The sequence below is a fragment of the Limulus polyphemus genome, unplaced genomic scaffold (assembly GCF_000517525.1).
Source record: "Limulus polyphemus unplaced genomic scaffold, Limulus_polyphemus-2.1.2 Scaffold3196, whole genome shotgun sequence".
Lineage (NCBI taxonomy): Eukaryota > Metazoa > Arthropoda > Merostomata > Xiphosura > Limulidae > Limulus > Limulus polyphemus.
The window spans coordinates 10768-32768 of record NW_013668806.1 but is presented as its reverse complement, the minus strand read 5'-3'; the positions used below and the strand labels follow the sequence as shown (position 1 = coordinate 32768).

Sequence of the window (22001 nt, the reverse complement as noted above, 5' to 3'; positions counted from 1 at the left end):
ATTTATTATTATAAAAGTAATTAAAATTAGAAGTACAGATTTTTTTAAGTTATTTAAGACAATAACAGGTAAAATAAGTAATAATAATAATAATATAATTAAAATTGTTCACGAAGCACGCATGCGGGCAGCTCGTGGGTAATGTAATTCGATAGCATAACGTGAGCTGCTCGTTCCCCGAGTGATTTACAACTTATAATGGCACGGATAGCAGTTAGACACGGTTGATAGGGCAAAAAAACAGTAAAATTTAATTATAAATAAATTTATAATGTTACGAACTTAGTGCTACTTAGGATAAACGAATGTGGTTTCATGTTACAATTTGAAGTCATACTAAAAAGAAAAAAAGGTTAATTTAGGTTTATTTAGATTATTTTTGGTGTTTACGAGGTCGGTCTAATTAAGTGATCCCGTTTTCAGATTAGGGTAGAGAAAGCAACATATAAACTATAAGGATTTAGGGAAAAAAGTTTGAAATGCATTTAGGAGGCCTTAGGGATTACACAAAGGAAATTTGAGATTTTTGAGATGGCAAAAAGTATTTTTAATTTTAACATGAAAATTACTTTGCACACGGACTATTCAAAACAAATACTCGGGATATTCATTGACAAAACTTTATTTTATTTTATTAAAAGTACTTCACTAAGAAATATGACTTATTGTATGTGAAAGACTACCAAATTTCGTGAACGTATACCTAATATATAGAGAGTTATAAGTATTAAATTTATGTCAACTTTAAATGAGTACAGAAGGTCACGGTTCAGGGACCGAGCCCGTGTCGAAAGAGTTAATGAAATGTGTTCTGTCTAAATTGCCCTGGAATGTTGTACTCATCTACTTGGATGACATAATCACACGTGGAATGACCTTTGATAATGTTTATGAAGGGCTAAGGAAGGTTCTAGAATGGTTGAGAAGAAGGAATCTTAGGCTGAATGCCAAGAAGTGTAAATTATTCCATTAAGAGGCAAATTTCCTGGGACACATAGTCAAAAATTGACTCTTGTCCAGAACTGGGCAACACCAAAGAATGTACTTGAGGTAGGAGAATATTTTGTACTATGCTCTTAGTATCTTTGTTTTGTAAAGCCTTTCTCTAACATAGCTCATCTTCTATACAAAGTACTTGAGAAGCCAAATAAGCATTCAAGAAACTGAAAAAGGCATTGACAACTACTCCAGTATTGGCATATCCACTTCTAGAAGATCTACTCACTGATTTTGAAGTGGATTTGCTATAAGTGCAACAGAGAAAGGAACATGTGACTGCATATTACAACAAAGAATTGAATGCTGCAAAAACGTAATACTGTACAACTCGAAAAGAGCTACTAAGTGTTGTTCAAGCCCTGATTCACTTCCATCATTACCTGTACAGACACAATTTTACACTCCAGACAGATCATGCAGCTTTAAAATGGCTGGTTAATTTTCATAATTCAGAAGGCTAGATACCAAGATAGCTCCAAAAACTTTAACATATCATATATCATCCTGGATGGAACCATGGAAATAATGATGCATTTATCTTGAAGACTATGTGTATATGATGAGTGTAAACACTGTGAGAATAAGTAAGCACAGGATAGAAAACACAACTAACCTGAAGAAGAGTAAAGTGTTTTCCAAGATGTGGCATCCACCAGTGATACGAATAATTGATGTGAAAACTGTTCAGACAAAAGATAGAGTTTCAAACCAATTATTGAGTGTCTCAAAGATAGTGCAGAAAGACCCTCATGGTAAACAGTTGTTCAAACAAAGATGTATTGGGCTCAGTAGAATTCCTTACATTTCAAAAGAGAGCTTATTATGTCAGAAATGAGAAAATACCAAAAGGCAGAAACAATGACTACAGTTTGTACTTCCCCAGTCTCTACATTGTTAAGCACTTTGTTATCTCCACAACCTTCCAACAGTTTAACTATTTAATGTTAAGAAGACACTGAAGCTTCTACTGGGTTGTGTGCTGTGAATCTGTGGAGAAAATTAGTGTAAAAGATGTGAACTATGCTACAAGCAGCAATGCCCATGAAAGAAACAGCATGGGCAGCTACAGCAATATTTTGTTGAAGCACCACTGGAGAGAGTTGCTGTTGATGTGTTTAGTCCTCTTACACAGAAAAAAGTGGAAAAAGATGTATCATGGTTGTGATGGATTATTTCACCAAATGCCTGGAAACATACGTTTGTCCTAACCAGGAAGAAGAAACTCTTGCAAAGAAATTCATCAGTAAATATATTTCAAGATTTGGTATGCCCATGGAACTTCACTTGGATCAGGGACAGAACTTTGAATCAGACTTGTTTCCAGAAATGTGTTGTGTTCTTGGGATTAAAAAGACTAGAACAACAGCTCTTAATCTGTCTTCTGATGACATGGTGGAGATATACAAACACATGCTGTTACGTAACCATGTATGTAGACAAACATAAAAAAATGTGGAATCAAGATCTTACACTGTTACTAATGAGTTACCACTAGACTTTCCGTACTCTTATCCAGAGAACAGCCACTAAAAAGGATATGTATAGAAATTAAGAAGCACTATCGATGACAGACATCAATTTACCCAAAAAATGACTTAAATCAGCTAGTGATAAAAGGAAAAGTCATTATAATGTTAATCCTGATAAGACTGGATTCCATCACAGTGACATGGTATGGCCTGTAAAATACCCACCACAAGAAAAGACGAACTCTAAAGTTAAGCAGGTGCTTAGAGGGGGCCATATACTGTACTGAAAAGAATTAATGATGTGGTTTACAGAATCCAGAAGGATAGGCAATCCAAGCCAAAGGTGATTCACCATGACTGTCTTTAGAAGTATGTTGGTGAGAGACCAGCGAATTGGGTAGCTTAAGAGAAGAACCTCAACCTGCAGAGGAATCTGGAGTTCCTATCCAGACTACTTCTAGAGGATGGATGATCCAGGTTGAATCTACTAGTGGATTCACCCACCCATCTACCCAGGAAGAACACCCCTCCTAGCTACAACGAGGAACAAGATGTCATCACACCTGTATACCATCGGCCTCAGAAGAGAAAAACACCAAAAAGATTTGCTGAATGAGTAACTTTGTGTAATTTTTTATTTACTGTATTAAAATTCTACAAGGAACTTCACGATCCAGGAAGGTGGTAGTGTTATAAGCTATTGTTTTAATGATGAGATGTTCATTTCAAAAGGGGGAATAATAAGATAGGCCTAGAACACTTAGAAAGTTCTAAGCATGTAATGTGTAGTTTGTTTTTTGTAACACATTTGAAATAGATATTAAATAGAAGACAATTCTAAAACATAGAGGGTTTTTTCAAGATAGAGAGTTGTGATTTTGAAGTATTTGAATCGGTGTTTATTATTCCACTTAAGAGTTACTTTGTACAATTGAGTTGATTTGTTTTACATTGGTTAATATCATTTGTATCTTAGACTTGCAACAAGTTATGACAGTGTACATGTGTTCCAGCTTGTAGAAAGAGGAGGGAGTAAACTAATTCATTAGTTTATGTGAATTGGACTATGAATTATTTTCACTGGCTAATTTAAAAGAACCCATCAATGAAAGAACAACAATACAACACTATGTTACATTAGACTAGCAGTTGTTGACCAGCAGAATACCAAATGTTCTTTCCAACTTGTCTTCTCATTAGCAAAGCTACTAAAAACACACCATGCAGTACAATACACAAAAATTACTTACTGTTGTGGTGTAGGCTGGATTGTACTAACTACCAAGATATTCTGGAAAAAAAAAAGGTAATATTACTCTTTCCATAGATGCATGTATGTAAGATCAACACAGGTTTTTCTCTAAATGTACCTTACCATAGTTTCAATAATACAAATGAAACTGCAATATACTCAATAAAACAAACTATTTAGATTACAAAAAAACAGACAACTAAAAGTTGTAATCTTTTTTTGATAATGTAAGTGATTTGAAAACATGACCAATATTCTATATTAATATGTCGGCAAAAACTTATCTTGTATGATACCTTCAAATTATGCACAGTCACGGTGTGTCATGTTTTGGTGACTGGTATTAAAACAGAAATTAGAGAACAATTTAAAATATCACAAACTGTTATATTTTCGTATTTTGAGAAGGTGACATTTCAAGCTACCACTCTTCATAAGCTTGTAAAGCTTAGACCAAAAGCACATGTGCAGAATTTGAAAATGGCATGTTGAGCATTTTGAATGTTGATTATAAAATTTTTACAAAATTAAATGTTTTACACATATAACTGAAGCTTTAAAACAACTTATCAACAGCACTTTCTACGCTGTTTCAAGACAACCCAATTACTGGCTTCAACAACCTATTAACATCCACAACTGAAGATATGATTAATGCTGATGAATTACCCACTGCAGCCAAGAATCTCACTGTTAATGAACCTAGAACTCCTATTTTCTATCTTATGCCTGAAATCCACCAAGACGGATAGCCAGACTGACCTACTATATCTGTATGTAGTTGCCCTACAGAACAAATATCACATTACGTTGACAAAGTTATCACACTTTGTGATAAATTTATAAACACACATATAAGACACCACTTGTGCCATTACTTTAATCAAGGCCATACAGTTAACAAGAAAGGAACAGCACATTTTTACCATGGATATAAAATCACAGTACACATCTTTCCCAGACAAATACTTGATCCTCCAACACACACACTTCAACATTTAGCAAAACTACATTTAACATCTTCACTTTTAATGGTAACTGCTACAAATAGATCTATGGGATCACTATGAATGCAAAAGATAGATCTCAACTTTGACAACATACTAGGAATTGCATCCATATGAAATTCAGATTTAGAAACTTGACTATACTATAACAATACCTTACAAAAGTATTCAACCCCTACCAGTAATGCCACATTTTGATGAAATACAAGCAATGTAAACAATTTTTTTTAATAACTTGGTTTGATTCAAAACTCTAATGATCAAACTTAACACTGTTATGGGTAAAGGAGGTTGAATGTCAGAAAATATAAAAATCTAAATTTACTGATTGCACAAGAATTCAGTCCCCTAAACCCCAGTATTTGGGGGAAGCGCTTCCTGGCAAAATTACTTCAATTCTGATAAGTTCGTTGGGGATCAATGATGGACTGCAATCTTCAAGATTCGCAAATAAATTTTCTATTGGATTCAAGTCTGGACTTTGACTTAGGCCACTCCAGGACATTCACTTCCTTCTTTTAAAACCAATCCAAATCACTATCCTGCTGACGCGTGCATTTTCAACCAAGTTTTAGGTTCTTGGCAGACTCAAACAGGTTTTTCTCTAGGATTCACTTCCATCATCCCCTCAATCCTGACAAGCTTTCCAGTCCCTGCTGATGAGACGCATCCCCATAATATGATGCTGCCATCACCATACTTGACAGTTGGGATGGTGTTGACTAGGTTTGGCAACAAAACCTTCTGCCACTTGTCTGCAGTATCATTTATATACTTTGTCACACACTCTATATGAGATTTAGGATGATTCTTTTTCAGTAATGGGATATTGTCAATATATGAACACTGACTCCCATCTCAGATATGGAACTTTGCAAATCTATCAAAGTCACTGTTGGCTTCACAGTGGTATCCCTAACCAGCTTCCTGCTTGCCCAGCTGCTTAGTTTGTAAGGGCGGCCTGACCCGAGCAGTGACTGGGTAGTATGAAGCTCACTGTACTTCTTAATGATGGACTTCACCATACTCAAAGGGATAATCAGCAACTTTGAAATTTTCTTGTAACCTTTTTCTGATCTGTGCTTCTCTACCACTTTATCCCTTACTTGTTTGGAAAATTCCTTGGACTTTATGGTTGGTTTATCGTATCACTATGAGAGTTGTAGCTTGAACAGATGCATATACTCTAAAGCCAAATTAAACTACTTTGATTACACACAGACAGAGACCATTACATTAATTTTGCAACCTTTCAAACTAATCTTTTACACCTCAACTGATTTAGGATTGTCATAGCAAAGGGGTTGAAGACTTATGCAATTGAAAATATTCAAATTTTCTTTGAAAATCTAACTTACTTACATAATATCAGCATTTTTTTAGTTTTCTCAATTTGGAGTACATTGTGTAGATTCTAAAGTCCGATTTGAGAACTTCATGATCGCAAGTTCGGACAGCAACAAAATGTGGAAACTATGCAGGGGGTGAATACTTTTGCAAGGCACTGTATATCATCTTTCCACTCCTCATTAGAATTCATGAGGGAACTAACTGTCACACCACTTCCCACTCTGTCGACATCAACATATAAATACAAGATGGTCATCTGACCACTAGTGCACTTTAAAAAGAAACAATTTCACACATATCTACTTTTCAAGTCTTCCAATAAAAGAAAGAAGAAGAATATCCTGATTCCCTCAACAATGATACAGCGATCAAAGCTAGTTCATATACCCAGGGCAGGGCCTCCCCACAAAAATCATGTTCAGATTGAAGAGCTAAGAGAATTATTTTAAGCCCCTCTTGTCTTAGTTAAGACCACAGTTAAATTATAATAGTTTCAGGACATTGTCTGCTTTGTGCATGTTATTATTCTGTGTTCTTAGGTGCATTATTTAAGTAAATAAAAATTTAGTATACTAGTACCATCACTATAAAAAATGTAGGCTCAAATTACATTGGCAACCGACAGTAAAAAACAAGAGATCGAAAGCAAATACTATATTTCTTGTTTTTCATTAATATTTTTTATTTATTGCTGTAGAGTAGCTAAAATGTAAAAATTAGAAACTTGTTAGATTAGGTAAGATAATGAAAAATAATAATAATATAATTCATTCAATAAAGTAATGTAAGCTAAAATGTAAAAATTAGAAACTTGTTAGATTAGGTAAGATAATGAAAAATAATAATAATATAATTCATTCAATAAAGTAATGTGAACTTCGCCTTCACCAAGTGATTTACAACTTCTATGGCAGGATTATTAGTTAGACATGGTTCAAAGTGCAATCAAACAATAAAATTAAGTAGAAAAAAATGTAGTGTTAAGAGCCTTAAGCTATTTAGGATAAAACTTTTAGTTTTTGGTTACAATCAGCAGTATCCTAGAAAGGAAAAAGATAATTTAGTTTTTTTGGTGGTTAAAAGGTCAGTTCTATTGACCTAGTCTGTAAAGAGTTAGGGTAGAGAAAATAATAGACAAAATATAATTTTACTGAAAAAAACTTTTGATATATATTTAAGAAGTTTTAAAGGTATGCAAATGAAATATGAACATTTTAGGATGAAGAAAAGTATTTTTAATTTTAACATGAAAAATCACTTTGCACTCAGAGCAGTCAACATTCTGACTACATATATTCATGGACAAATCTTTAATAAAAATACTTAATTAAAAAATCTGATTTTTTGTGTAGAAAAGACTTGTAAGGTCTACTGAAAACTTCTGTTAAGATACATGTACCATAATAAAAGCTATAATATGGAACCTCTGATGGTAACTTTGTGGTTACAAGGTCAGTCACATTGACCAGCCCCATATGGAAAGTTAACTTAATCAGAATATAATCAATTGTTTAGATTCAACATGTTGTTTCAAATAAATGGGACCACTTGTTTAAATTCAATCCATCAGAGTAAAATGATGCTTTCAAGTTTCTTTAAAAAAAAAACAGAGGTACTGCATACATATCATTTTTGTGATCTCCATAGGGAGTAAATATTGTTGATTTAAATGCATAGATAAAAGGTGTTTGAAAATTGCTTTTAGAAGGCTTAAAGGTGTGCACACCCAAAGAGATTTAAGAAGCAATTATAACTAACAAATATTGCTGTCAACTCATATTCATGGTAGTTTATAAAATCATTTGGCCAGTGGCTCTACTTGGAACTTTTAAACAATGAGCATTTAAAGACAATAAAGAAGACATACATTGAATGCACATAGAAGCCAAACACACATATAACAACATAAAAAATGAGATTTACTGAAAACTTGTTAACATGTAAATAACTTTTAACAAATAATAAAATGTATTAACTCTCTCAACACTGGCTCAGTAAATTTGACTGACCACATGACTTCTTTGTACTCATTCAAAGTCCATATAGATTTGATACTACTAACTTTTAATATAGTGTGTATATCTTCACACAATTTGGCAGACTTTTTAGTAAACATTACAGTCTTTCGTACACAGAAAATAAGATTTTTAATGAAGTATTTTTACTAAAGCATTGTCTGTCAATATATAGTCTTTTTTTTTACTATTCCAAGAGCAAAGTGATTTCCTCATTAAGATTAAAAATTCTTTTCTTTGTCTCAAAAACCTCAAGTTTCATTTCCATAATCTCTAAAACCTCCTAAATAAATTTCAAACAATTCTTTCAATAAAACTTTATATTTTACCTGTTATTTCCTCTACCATAACTCTATACAAAGTTGGTCAATTTGACTAACCTCATAACCACCAAAAAAAATGAAATAAATCTAAATTACCATTTTTCTCTCACTAGAATGACTTCAAACTGTCACATGAAACTACCTGTTTTACCTAAATAGCTTCAAACTCGTAATAATATACATTTATATTTAAATTTTATTGTTCTATTGCCCTTTGAACTGTGTTGAACTACTATTTGCACCATTATAAATTGTAAATCACTTGGTGCAGCTCATATTATGCTATTAAATTACAATAACACACAAGCTACTCGCAAGTGTGCCTCATGAAAAATTTATTATACTATTATTATTATTCATTTTACTTAATCTAACCTTAACTAATATAAAACATTTCCTATTTTTACATTTTAGTTACTGTTATAATAATAAACAAAGAATACACATAAAAAACAAGAAATAAAGTACTTACCTGGGCCTTCTTTTATTTTTTGCTGTTGACTGTCAATGACACTTAACCCTACTTATTTTTTTATACTAATGGTAGTATTGCACTAAATAATTTTTTATTTAACTAAATAATGCACCCAAAAACACAGAATAATAACAACCAAAAAGAAAACAAAGCCCCATAATTATCACAATTTTACTGGCTTACTAACTATGTGACAAGAGCCGTTACAAATTCATCTAAGCTAGTCAGCGTGTTTCCTGTAGGAATGAAGCTTGTACTGAAAGTGAAACTGACAATTCTCTGTACAGAAAACATAATAAAATAAGTTATTTGATGGATGAAAACCTTGGTTTTCTATTAGTTATAAGTAATATAGTATTGAACATCAGAGAGAACTATTGGTACTTTCTGCAAAAGAGGATGTGACAAGGTTGGTATGGCAAGTGGGGTCTGATTTTCTATGTTATAGCTCTTTAACCAAATAATATTGGAAACATTATAATAAGTAATTTACGTTAAATTTCATACTTCTCGGAAAGGTGGTAAATAAATTAGAGAACAGGGGATATGTAGAGAGCAAATGTCACAATTTTCATACTAAGGGAAATTCAGTATTTGTTTTTAAATGTTGCTCTATAAAACTTATATAATATCAAAACTCATATTATTAGCTACATTTTGATGCAAAGTTTATTTGTATACCATGATAAGAAAGCATTTTAATCAAATTTTAAATGCACCTCACTAAAAACCTCATGGTAAGTGCAGAAAGAGATGCCTATGGAGAGAGAGTTAAGGAGCTTTGAAACCAGAATTAAAACTGTTTTCAAATCCAATAGAAAGGGTGCTTCTGGAGTAGAGTCAACTTATCCACTCAGAAAAGACAAAGGAAACAAGCTTTTGCATAGTCAAAATAAATCAAGTCTGTAACCATTTCTCATGTTTGAAAATATGCCTGCAAAATAAACTTACCTTTTCGAGGCCTCTCATAAATTTGTCTGTTCGATGATAATGCTTCTGTGGATTTGTCAATAATTCACACAATCTCTGAACAGTGAATGGTGCACTGTTAAAAAAACAATTCTTACTCAATATACATTAAGTCTGAAAAGTATATAAAGTTTTACATATGTAACTTTAAGAACAATTTCAAAACCATGTCATACAAATACAATTAGAGTAAGAAATCCAAAACCTGTAGAAGGCAGAGTTACCTGCTGAATTACTGGTAAGGCTAACAACAAAAAATAATAATAAAGTGTATCAGATTTAACTTAATCTTAAGCCTCATACATAGAATATAATTTAGATTAGAAATAAATGTGGATGATCAAGCCTAAAATATCAAATATATAAACATTGCATGCAGCCAACTGTTAGTTTCTTTTCATGAAACAGAAAAAAAAAAGTTTATTCTTTATCTTAATTTATAGACTTGTATAAGAACAAATTTAAGACCAGTAATCAACATATTTCTTCTTTATTATGGAGCTCACAGCTGCATAATATTGATTTAACTTTACTATAACAGAAGTACCTATTATTAAGAACTTCTGATCAAAAGTAATCTATCTATAAAAGGTTAATAAAAAGTAACTTGTAAACTAATGATGTTGATTCTATATAATAAGCAGCTAATGAGTACTTAATACCATAAACTAAAAATAATAATGATTAAAATCCACTGAATCAGTAGTTGGGTATCCTCACTGCTAAAAATATTTTTGTTTGTAATCCCACTTGTACACAGACATAAAATAATGAGCCATAAAAAACACAAAATGTTACTTCCCATAAAAGCAAGGCTTGCCAATGCAGTTCAGTTTTTTAACTTCATTTTGGATCCACTAGAATACCATGCTAGTGGTCTTCTAATTGTACAAAAGTGAAATGTAAGTAATCACATTTATTACTTAAAATACATGTGTAAGAAAGACTAGTTTGGTAAAATATCAGTCTGTTCATAAAAATTTGCATTTGACAGGTCAAATGGCAAGTGAGCCACAGAGTCCTAAATGTACTGCTTTCAAGGGGACATATACTGAAAAATAATATAATACCCACAAAAGTGAATCTTAAACCAATAATAAGTGGTAAATGAAAAATTTCTACAAACAAGTAAACATAAGTATAATTTGTAAGAGATAGGAAACTAGCGAAACACACACATTTCCCACGTGTCAACTATCTTTGTAAGTGTACCTGTTAAAGCTATCCAAGATATCTAACAGCCGTTTTCTCATAGTATCAAAATGAAAACCTTCCACATTTGGAAGTGGTGGTAGATCCTCTGTAGGGTAAGCTTCATAAAAATCATCCATGACATTCTCCAACTTTCGTCGAAGCAGAGGTTTAAGCTTTGACCATGGAAACCTAAGAAATAATTTTTATATTTGTTAAAATATATTTCTAAATATAATTTTTTTCATGCCTTAATCTCTAATCTTTATCTTGGATAAAAGTTTGAAAATAAATGCACCTAAGGTTTATGACAGCCATTAAACCACTAAGATGATTTTTAATAAATTAATATTTTAGATATAAAGTTTTCCCAAATAGTTTGCTACTGCAATTACTCTACAATCAGTTTAAGTGAAGTCCATCCAGTGAAAGACATTGTAAGAAAACTGACAAAAAATGTCATCCACATTTTTCATAAGCTGATACCAATGGTACAGCACAAGATTTTGTGTAATGTTTCAGCAATCACACTGTCATATAAATTAGAACCACAAGCCAAATATGAATAACACCTTTATAGCATTAGATGAGGTTCATATGAACAAGCATTGTGAAGGATGGGCATTTAATGATTCATACTAAAAACCAGTGGTTTGGATAAACTGCTATGGAAAAGTTGGAATACCAAGATCTGAAATGAGATCTTGAATTAGGTAGTTGCAGTAAGGCTGAAAGAACCAGATATCAATAATTGCCATGGTTAGTAGCCTACAAAATCTTTAGTGTATTCCAAAAGGACTATTTCTGTGGTAGTTGTGGCTAAGAATCAATCCTGGGTCTTCTTGATAAAAAGGCTAGTGTTCTATTCACCAATCTAGGGTCTCCCCCATTAGTAATCTAACCCACTAATTTATTTGACTGCTTTCAAAAGGGGTATCAAAGTTTTGCCAACTTCTATATTATTCTAATTTATGGTATGCTCTTCTGAAGATACGTCAGTATTACAGAATTTATTATGTTCCCAAATTCTAACTTTTGTTGGACATTTTATTTCTCCAATCTGTTGGAATCTCTATTCACCAGGATGTTGTAAATTTGGAATCCATTATGTCTAAGTGGTTTAGGGTGTACTAACTATGATGATATTGTGTTCTAGCTTCTGAATACTGTTTACTAGCAAACCTTTATAGGGCACCTATAATGCAAATTTAATGCTTGAACTACTATTTTGCACTTTTTCAGTTTAATGATGATTGCTGCTATAATGCAAGTTTAATTTCCTTAACCAAGTTATGAAAGGTAATTAGTAGGCCTACTTATTTACATGCTCTCAATGCAAATCAATACCAAATTTTGAGTCTGCTTTCGGGGAATCCCAGTAAAAGTGTTTTTGTGAAATATCCAGGTTCCCTCAATAGTTGGGTAAAAAATTTTACTTTTATCCAAACCTTGGGGCTGAGACAATTCATTAGCACCATTTAGAAGTTGGTGAGTCTAGCAGTTTAGCAAGAGGTGTTTTTTGGGAAATCACTGAGTTCCACAAGGGATGCAGTGAAAAATTTTACCTATGTGCAAACCTCGAGAATGAAATGATTTGTTTGGTAACACTTAGAAGTCAGTGCAACAAATGGTTTGGGAGGAGTTACTATACTATATTATCTGAATAGACTTTTGACTTTGTTTTATTCTTATTCATTTTCTAATGGTCCAAATACTGTAAGATAAATAATGGCTGGAGACGGCTTAAATGGGTAATGAAGAAAAACTTTAATATAAGTTTAACATGACAGCAAATGTACAACGTTTCGACAAGGTTTTGTCATCATCAAAGTGGGTTCCTCGTCATCGAACTGTAAGATAAACTTTGTTTGTTTTGAATTTCGTGCAAAGCTACACAAGAGTTATCTGAGCTAGCCATCCCTACTTTAGGAGTAAAAGACTTTAGGAAAGGCAGCTAGTCGTCACCACCCACCTCCAACCCTTGGGCTACACTTTTACTAATGAATACTGTGATTGGCCATAACATTATAACAACCCCACAGCTGAAATGGCAAGTATATTTGGTGGGATGGGGTATTTGAACCCCCAACCCTCAGATTGAATCAAGTGCTCTATCCACCTGGCCATGTCAGGCTAAGATAAAAGTTACAACTATCAACAGTTTTATTTTACAACATATATTGATTTTATTCTATTTTTTACATAAATAAAATAATGACCTATATCTTCAGAATGTCTCTTAATTCGCTCAATATTCCGCTATTACAACTTCATCATGAGCAGTCAATATCCTACAAGTTCACTTATCCAGTTGAAACCAAATTGGAACACCATCATCAGTTAATTGAACATTGATACACCTGTCTAAAAGGTTTATATCATATCAAAATAATATCAGACATTCTTGAATTTAAATTGTTGAAACAAACCAAACCAACAATGTTAAATAAATAATGTGTAAATCAACTGGTGAACTATTAAAATGACTGTAATGGTGCCACATCAAGTGGTTTAATCATTTACTAATGAAAACAGCTTTGAAATTCTTATTATAGTGACGCAATGGCATGGCCATCTATATATCTAGGTATGTGAGCAAAATAATAAATATAATGGTGCCATCTGTTGTGCTGAAATACAACAATATCTCAATGCCATAAGTGGTGATTGAGGCTTAGTAAATGTGGCGACATCTATTGAATAGAACCACAAAAAAAATCCATAAAACAATTTCATACTTTGGGTATTCAAGTTTTAGACAATTAAAAAAGTAACTATGGTATGTGCAACAACCATTTCTTTATAACATAAATTTTAAATAAAGGTACTCTCCTCATAACAAGAATGCTACTTTCACTAGGACTGTACATGAAAGTTTGATTATATATTTATTGATGTAATTTTTAAATGTAGTACTAAAAAAAACTGGAGTTCTTTAAAAAAATATTTTTTCAATAAAGGGTAGCACTTTTAATATACAAAAACAGTTTATATCCAACAAATTTACGAAAATTTTGAGCTCTATTCATTGAATAGTTTAGATGCAATGAGTTACACAGGACTAAAGAGCACAAGCCAAACACTTTTCCTGTGCAGTAGTTCCCAGAAAAAAAAAAAAACTTTAGAAAATGTTCACTTTTTAACAATGAAGTATGAATACTATAACTGTTAATTACGAGCACAAAAATCCACCATTATGGCAGCATTTCTGCTAGAAGCTATAAAGAAAGCTTGAATATGACTGAATAGAGCAAAAATTCAACAATCGCGTAATAGTGTTTTTATGGTTTATTTAAATGTTCCTTTTACTTCCTTTCATTTGTGAATTGTGAAAGTATTTGTGTGTTTAACTATACTTCTTTTAAATCTTCAGATGTTTTCTTCACTGAGAAGACATCAGATAACTTGAAATAAGGTAAGCTTATACAGTTTAGAGGCAGGTTGAATGTGTAACATAAGCAGTTACAAAATAATCTGATGACTTTATTGAATATCATTATATTTATCCTACTCAAATACTGTACATAAATACACTGGCAAGGTGACTATTTAATTATTTCTTATTGCAATCATAATATGTTTTGAATAAAAACATTAGTAACCTTATTGTTGATCGTAAAACATGATTTCATTATTTAATTATCAATTCATTTGAATTTTAAAAAAAATCAGTATGACATTACTGTGTATTTTAAAAACAAACATAATGGCAAACTCACTGTGGTAATTTAGTCAATATTATAAATTCAGTTGCCAAGTAGGAAGTGTCCAGGTTATTCTTTAAAAAGAATTTGTGGCAAAATATTTTTTAGGCAAAAAAATATGTTTTTCACATTATGTGCAAATGGCAATCTTCAGAAGACCCAAGTGTTTTTAATTTCTGTAGAAAAGATATATCAATACTAGAAATAAACAACCTTAAAACACCAAAATTTATTTCTTTTTATTTGGAAGCACATTGTTTCACTTTACATTTCTTCAAGAACATTCCACTAAAACACAAACCATAACAGTGCAAAGCTTTGTTTTGTCAGTTACAGTTTGTGTTTTAGTGAAATGATCCTCAAGAAGCTGTAAAGCAAAACACTAAGTGTTCAATTAAAGAAAAGAAAATATTCAGAAGAGGTCTAGCATATGAAATTGAGGATAACTTGAAAATTACTTAAAAAATACAATACAATGTGAATGAAAATAATAAAATTAACACCTTGTTAGAATAATTCAATGCTTGAAAAGGTCTTGGAAGTAGCACACACCCATGTTTTTTTGCTTGTTTTGTGAAGGAGGAGGTAGTGTAGAGGATGTGTTTTAATCAATTAATTGATTAGCAAATACCAATAATCACACAGCTCTATAAAGAAAGACGTAAAACCTGTGAAATGGTTTGCCTAATGATATGGTATGCATAATTAAGTTCTTTAAACTTTTGCTTGATGGAGACATAGTTCAAGGAGACTACATTTACTTTTGATTCATTGATCTGATTGTTATTTTCAGTGGATGGGTGACTGATTGGCTGGACTGCCCTCTTTTATCATTCACATCAACATACCTATTCTAACACTTACAAGTAGTGAAATTATAAACATACACCAAAATCAATAGATCAGCTGTTGCAAAAGTTAATAACTGTAATCTAGATATAATTCTAAGAACAACCTTATGTCTTGTTTTTCAAAGCACATACATTTTGTGTGTTCAAGTTGTCATTATTAACAAGTCTAGAAAACAGGACTCCAAATATGTTCATGTTCCCAATAATTTTGAAAAATATGATTTGTATGATTTCTAATTATACTTTCCAGCAAAGACAAGTTTAATTGTCAAAATGTATTCTTTCAAATATTTTAAACCTAATATCATTTTGGTATCTCCTTCTTTACACCCTATATAGCAGAATATTATCTAACCCAGTATTTCCCAAACATCGGTCTGCAAACCAATACCGGTCCACGACGTGACTTGGCTGCAGAATATCTAACCCAGTGTTTCCCAAACATCGATCTGCAGACCAATACCAGTCCTTGAATTAATTTCCACTGGTCCACGACGTGTCTTGGCTGCAGAATAATATCTAACCCAGTGTTTCCCAAACATCGGGCTGCAGACCGATACTAGTCCTTGAATTAATTTCCACCGATCCACGACGTGTCTTGGCTGCAGAATAATATCTAACCCAATGTTTCCCAAACAACCAGATGCAGACCAAGCAGCCAAGACACGTCGTGGACTGGTATTGGTCTGCAGACCAATGTTTTGGAAACACTGTGTTATATATTATTCTGCAGCCAAGACGCGTCGTGGACTGGTGAAATTAATTCAAGGACTGGTATTGGTCTGCAGGAATAATATCTAACCCAGTGTTTCCCAAACATCGGTCTGCAGACCAATACCAGTCCTTGACATGTCTTGGCTGTTGAAAGCACTGACACTTACTTACATTCCTTTCAATGTTTGATGACTAAAAGTTGCCGAAGTCGAGTTTTTTTTTGTTTTCAAAATAATTTTTTTTTATAAATATCATATTATTTTACTTATGTAATTAACAGATATTTTATATGGAAAGTCGGTCCCCGAAAATGTTTTTGGAATTTTACTGGTCCATGATGACCAACAGTCTGGGAAACACTGATTAAACCTATATAAAAGCCAGTGTGTCACATCTTGCTTGATTTCTCAAAAGAGGAGGAGTCATAAAAGCCAAAATGCATTTATCCAGATAGAATAGTTCAATTGCTGTCCACCATTAAGATTTTAGTGAAGGGGGGCCATGAGGGACAGGGGTGCCATGAAACCTTACAAGTATAGTGAGTATTGATATAATAAGCCCAAAGTAAATACATAGCATGAAATCATCTAGCCTAGCACGAAGTGCATAAAAATTACCATTAAAGTAAAAATATTGATTCCATTTTAAACTTAAATCATTTCTGAATTAAGCTTTTTTCTGCTATGTCACCAACTTTATCAATAAATAAACATACATCTTTAATCAACAAAGACTCTAAATTAAGAAATCAACAAATATTTTTCCTGTTTTATTGTCTATACATTTCATTTTATACTTTCAGTACATAGACTAACAACAATATTAGGTTATACTGTTGTTGCTAAGCAACATGACATAAAAGCCATTGTTGGAACATTGTATATCAAAATGCACTGGATTTTCTATATATAAGAAATTGTTAATCTAACTGATTTTTTCCAATAATTATTTTATGAATATGTCACAAATTCATTTCATGAATGATCTTAATTTTGATTGGCTCATAAAGGAATTTACCAATGTTTGACTACTTCAATGCACTTTTCTCCCTGTTTATAGATTTCACAAAATTTATTTATTTCAGCTAGTTATGAAATATGAGGAGAGGGGTGGTAGTACTTTCCCAGTCATTTTGACAGGCTATTTGCTAGTTCCTATAATAATAATTCAAACAAGATCATGACAACTTTATTCTTTAACTTAAGATTTCTACAGATGGAACATGGTTGGTTTTAGTTACCACAACCAGACACTCAGTCAAGTGCTTTACAATATATGCGTTCCTCTATTATCACATCCATATTATTTTCCTAATCTAAAAATACCACTCGCATCTTGTTGCAACACAATTATGTGCTACCCAAGTTTCTGTCTCCTGATTGAATGGCCTTGAACTTTTCAATAATCATTCTATTCAAAACCACTCACCTAACTCTATAAAGCTGTCAAGATCCTTTTGCTTCAAACAACATTCTCTTTAGTATCAACCTTCTCAGGAACTTAATATATGTTTAGAAACTTTTTAATGTTGCTAATTCAAAGCCCATTTTTGTTCCTATTAATAACATAATTTCATAAATACTAAATAATAAAAGTCCCTAGGCAGAACTTTGAGAAACCTAAATATTCCTATCCAACCAATCAGTAAGTCGATTATTTATTAATCTTTGTAGAACCCTAATAATTTTACAACTACTTTTTAATCTTGTTACTTATTCCATATCTTAGCAAATAATCTTTTGTACAGTACTTTATCAGAGACTTTCTGAAATTCAAGATAATATCCAACACTTGTTCTGTTATCACCACAATTCTTACTACTAACTTAGAAAATAATGGGGAATTCTCTGTTAGGATGGCCATGACTACTGAGGCTCCTCAGGGTTTACTGTTTATTACCTGTATAAATTATTAGTAAAAAAATAACTATTACAAAAAATATACAGAAATTTGCTGAAGCTTATTTAATGGGGATAATTATATTGTCAAGAATGTTGTTTTGATCCAGAAAAAATCTTGACATACATAGTGAGTGGTTAAGTATATTGATATGCATTTCTTTAGTGACAAGTGTAGAGCTTTACATTTAGGATTCAGGAAAGTAAAAAAACAGAGCTTACTTGTTGTGTGAGGAGTGCATCTGTATTATGGAGAAGGAAAAAAATATGGGTAAGTGTTCAAATAAGACAGACTATGGCAACTAGAGATAACTGTATTCTGGGTCTCTATAAAAGTATGAGCACAAGAATAAGATTCTTACTGTCATTTTTTAATATTTTCAGAGTAAAGCTTATTTAGAATAATGTTTAATTTTAGTCTCTTTCTTTATAGGAAGAACAGTAATCTTTCTGAAATGATGCAGAGAATGATACCTTGTTCCAATAACATAAGCTATTAAGAGAGGTGAAAACAGTTACATGGGTTCAGAAGTGATCTAGAAAGAATAAATGGTATTTTATCATCATTTTGTATTACCATGTACCACAGAGTAATTGCCACTAAACTTTGTCCTATCTACAAAATCCTAGACCTCAGCACAGAATAAGCAAATGCTTTTAGTTCTACTCATCCAGTGCTATCTTACAGAAATAAACCTGTTAGAGAAATGAAAATAATAGGCAGTATTTAGGAAATTACTCTTCAAATCTATAAAACACAAGTGAAATTTTACAAATTTTGGTTTCTGATTTGGAAATTTCCATTAGACAATGTTGATTAAAATGTTTTAATGAAAACATATGTAACATTGAAACTTAGCTAAACAGGTGTTATATGTCTGAAGAAATAGCAATGAATATGGAAAGAAAAATATATCTATATATTCATATACACAATACATAGAGAAAAGGAGGATATCAAGTGGTCATACAGCGCAAGTAAAGACAGCAAGTTTATAGAATGTGACATTCTGATTCATAATATAGTTTCTTCTCTACAATACAAGTTTCCCACAACCAGAACTTGTGAATTTCAGTCATCTACATATCCATTTGAAATGTGTTTCACTCAGTTGCAGCAAATGTTTCCTAACTATACTACTACCAGATTTTTTTTTTATCACACATCTCACTACCCATTATTTTCCTCCCTTCACCTTATGAAGCACAGATTTATCCTTCCCCCTTTTATATTAATTTCTTAACTTCCTACCTTTCTTCTTGTTTGGAGAATGACAGTGGCTTTAATGGACTAAAAGCATTCTATTGCCTAGCTTGTAGTTCTAATCAGGCAGATGGTAGCACTGCTTATGTAGAGATGGCTCGGATTGTTCATTGAAATGGTGTTTTAAATATCTCCTCAACAGGTCATCAGAACTTTACAATACAATACAGTGTTTCCTTTTATAACTATATCTATGAAATGACTAAGTCACAAGTTCTGGGAATGTCTGTAAATATTAGAGCAAAAAAAATTGGAATTTCTTGTTCTCTTGCTTCTTTTTCATTACATGATAATTCAAAAGCAAAAACAATGATGTCACCCAATTTTACTGAGGTGACATAGTTTCAAATGGAGTATCCACTTTTATAAGTATTATTAATAACTAGTAGTAATTAAAAACAAAAATCACAATTATTGTGTAAATGATGTTATCATTATCGCTTGAAGTTAGCTTTCTTACAGAAATTTGGTGTTCTTTTAAGAAGCCTATGTACAGGGTGAAACAGGAATTACCAGCTAAAAATAGATAAAAATAAATATTACAGTTGAAACCTATTTGTATTTAAAACTTGTTTGTAAATACAACCTTCTTATGCCCATTGAAATACTGCATTAAAAACCCAAGTAAAAAAAAACTTTTACAAAAAGGAAGTAAATGTAGGGATGGCTAATATCAATCCATCAAAAACAATAGCAAACAAGATAGTAAGAATGGCATTTGCATCATCCCTAGACAATAGCACAGAAAAGAATTAACATATAGCAATATATATATATATATATAAAACTATTCAGTCACATCTGAGTTTATCCTATTTTTTGTCTGTTAACATTCTAATACACTGTGTGTCTGTACTATTATGTAGGGATGATTCAAGTGCCATCCCTACTATCTTGTTTGTATTGTTTTCTCTAATGCTTTACACACAGAAAAGGGGAAAGTTCAACTCATAAAAGAACTGGTTCAGTGAGCTGATATGATATCTACAGCTCATATTCCATAATACACATAGAAATTTATTGAGGAGAAATCAGAATTGCAATTTGAAATTTAACTTCAGAAAGGTTAAAATTCTTATGGAGATATAGAAGTCAATAGGGCCCTTGGAAGCTCTTGGATTTTTATAAAGTGAAAATGAAATAATATGTGGCCTAGCAATGGATCATACGGTAGCTTCATGAAATACAGTAAAAGTGTAAAACTGATACTGTGAGCTTTTTATGTATAGGCTAGATTCTTTACAGTAGGCGTCTGTGACTTGTTGGTGATAAATTTCAACAATAGACAAACAGCACACAGTCCACTTGTTTTAAAATAATATATTAAAACAAGTCATACAAATATACAAATGTTTGTTACATTGTTGGTTACCACAGTTTTATCCAGAGCTGTAAATAATTGTCTCTTTTTCATCAAAGTCCACACAGGTTGATTCAGTTACTTTAAAACACAACTGACAAGAAACCAGAAACAGTAGTGTATATCTAACAGGTATGTTATTGTCAAGTTTTTCTAATATTCTTGGAGTGGGTGGGGAAAATGCTCCACCTTTCACTAAAACTGCCATTTCTGGAAAGATATTGTTTTAAAATGTAACTAAAGAAATAACCAAACCTATCATTTTATAGGACTTAAAGTGCATTAGCCTCACTTCCTTTGTCATCAAAACTACAGGTGACCAAACATATTTCATATTTTCAATACTTAGAAAAAATTAGCTGTAAAAAATAATATAGGTACTAAAAGTACCAGTTTATATAAAGTAAGTGATCATCTTAAAGATAGTTATTAGAAGGGTGATAAGCTATTTTCCTTCTGCATTGGTTCTTATATCTAATTTGTAATATTTCTCCTCTCCCTTTCTCCAATAAGTAAAATATTGTATTTAATACTTCTGATCAGATCAAGTTACATACTTAGTACAAAACTAAAAATCAACCTAGTAATAAGTATATCTAATTAAATATACTTTTTAATAAGTATATCTAATTAAATATATTTTTAATAAGTATATCTAATTAAATATACTTTTTAATAAGTATATCTAATTAAATATACTTTTTAATGAGTATATCTAATTAAATATACTTTTCTTGACAATTTGCATTTGCTTCAGTTCAATCTATATGAACATCAGTGCAAATATAAATTCAGAATAATAATGTGAAAATATGCATTATATAACCACTAGCTTACACTTACGCAATATCACCCGTCTTTGCAATCCTTCTCAAGAATTCCTCCAATGCCATAGGTATATCAGGGGGTCTTTTCTTTTCAAATTCTAAATTAAGAGGACATACCAAAGGCAGGAATGAAAGCTCTCATTAAGCTAGACATAAGAGAAATGTCACATAGGACACCAAAAAAACATCATAACATGTAAAATTTCATCTTTGTGACAAGAAATTAAAATAACATATATTAGGTCATCAAGAAAAAAATGTTGCATTTTGGAACACTTTCATTAACCAGCCCCCAAAAAATGTACATCACATATAATAGTTAAACAAACTGCC

General features: G+C 31.9%; 1 protein-coding gene across 1 annotated transcript in view; it reads right to left on the bottom strand.

The window, feature by feature from the left end:
- LOC106468870 (serine/threonine-protein phosphatase 4 regulatory subunit 2-like) overlaps nucleotides 1-22001 on the bottom strand; it is a 49984-nt gene that overhangs the window by 24385 nt on the left and 3598 nt on the right. Inside the window, exons 3-6 of the mRNA XM_013929318.2 lie at nucleotides 21685-21766; nucleotides 11072-11242; nucleotides 9842-9935; nucleotides 3719-3759 (exon numbers count right to left, since the gene is read on the bottom strand). Of these exons, the coding sequence (XP_013784772.2) occupies nucleotides 3719-3759; nucleotides 9842-9935; nucleotides 11072-11242; nucleotides 21685-21766 (388 nt within the window). The remainder of the gene's footprint in view (nucleotides 1-3718; nucleotides 3760-9841; nucleotides 9936-11071; nucleotides 11243-21684; nucleotides 21767-22001) is intronic.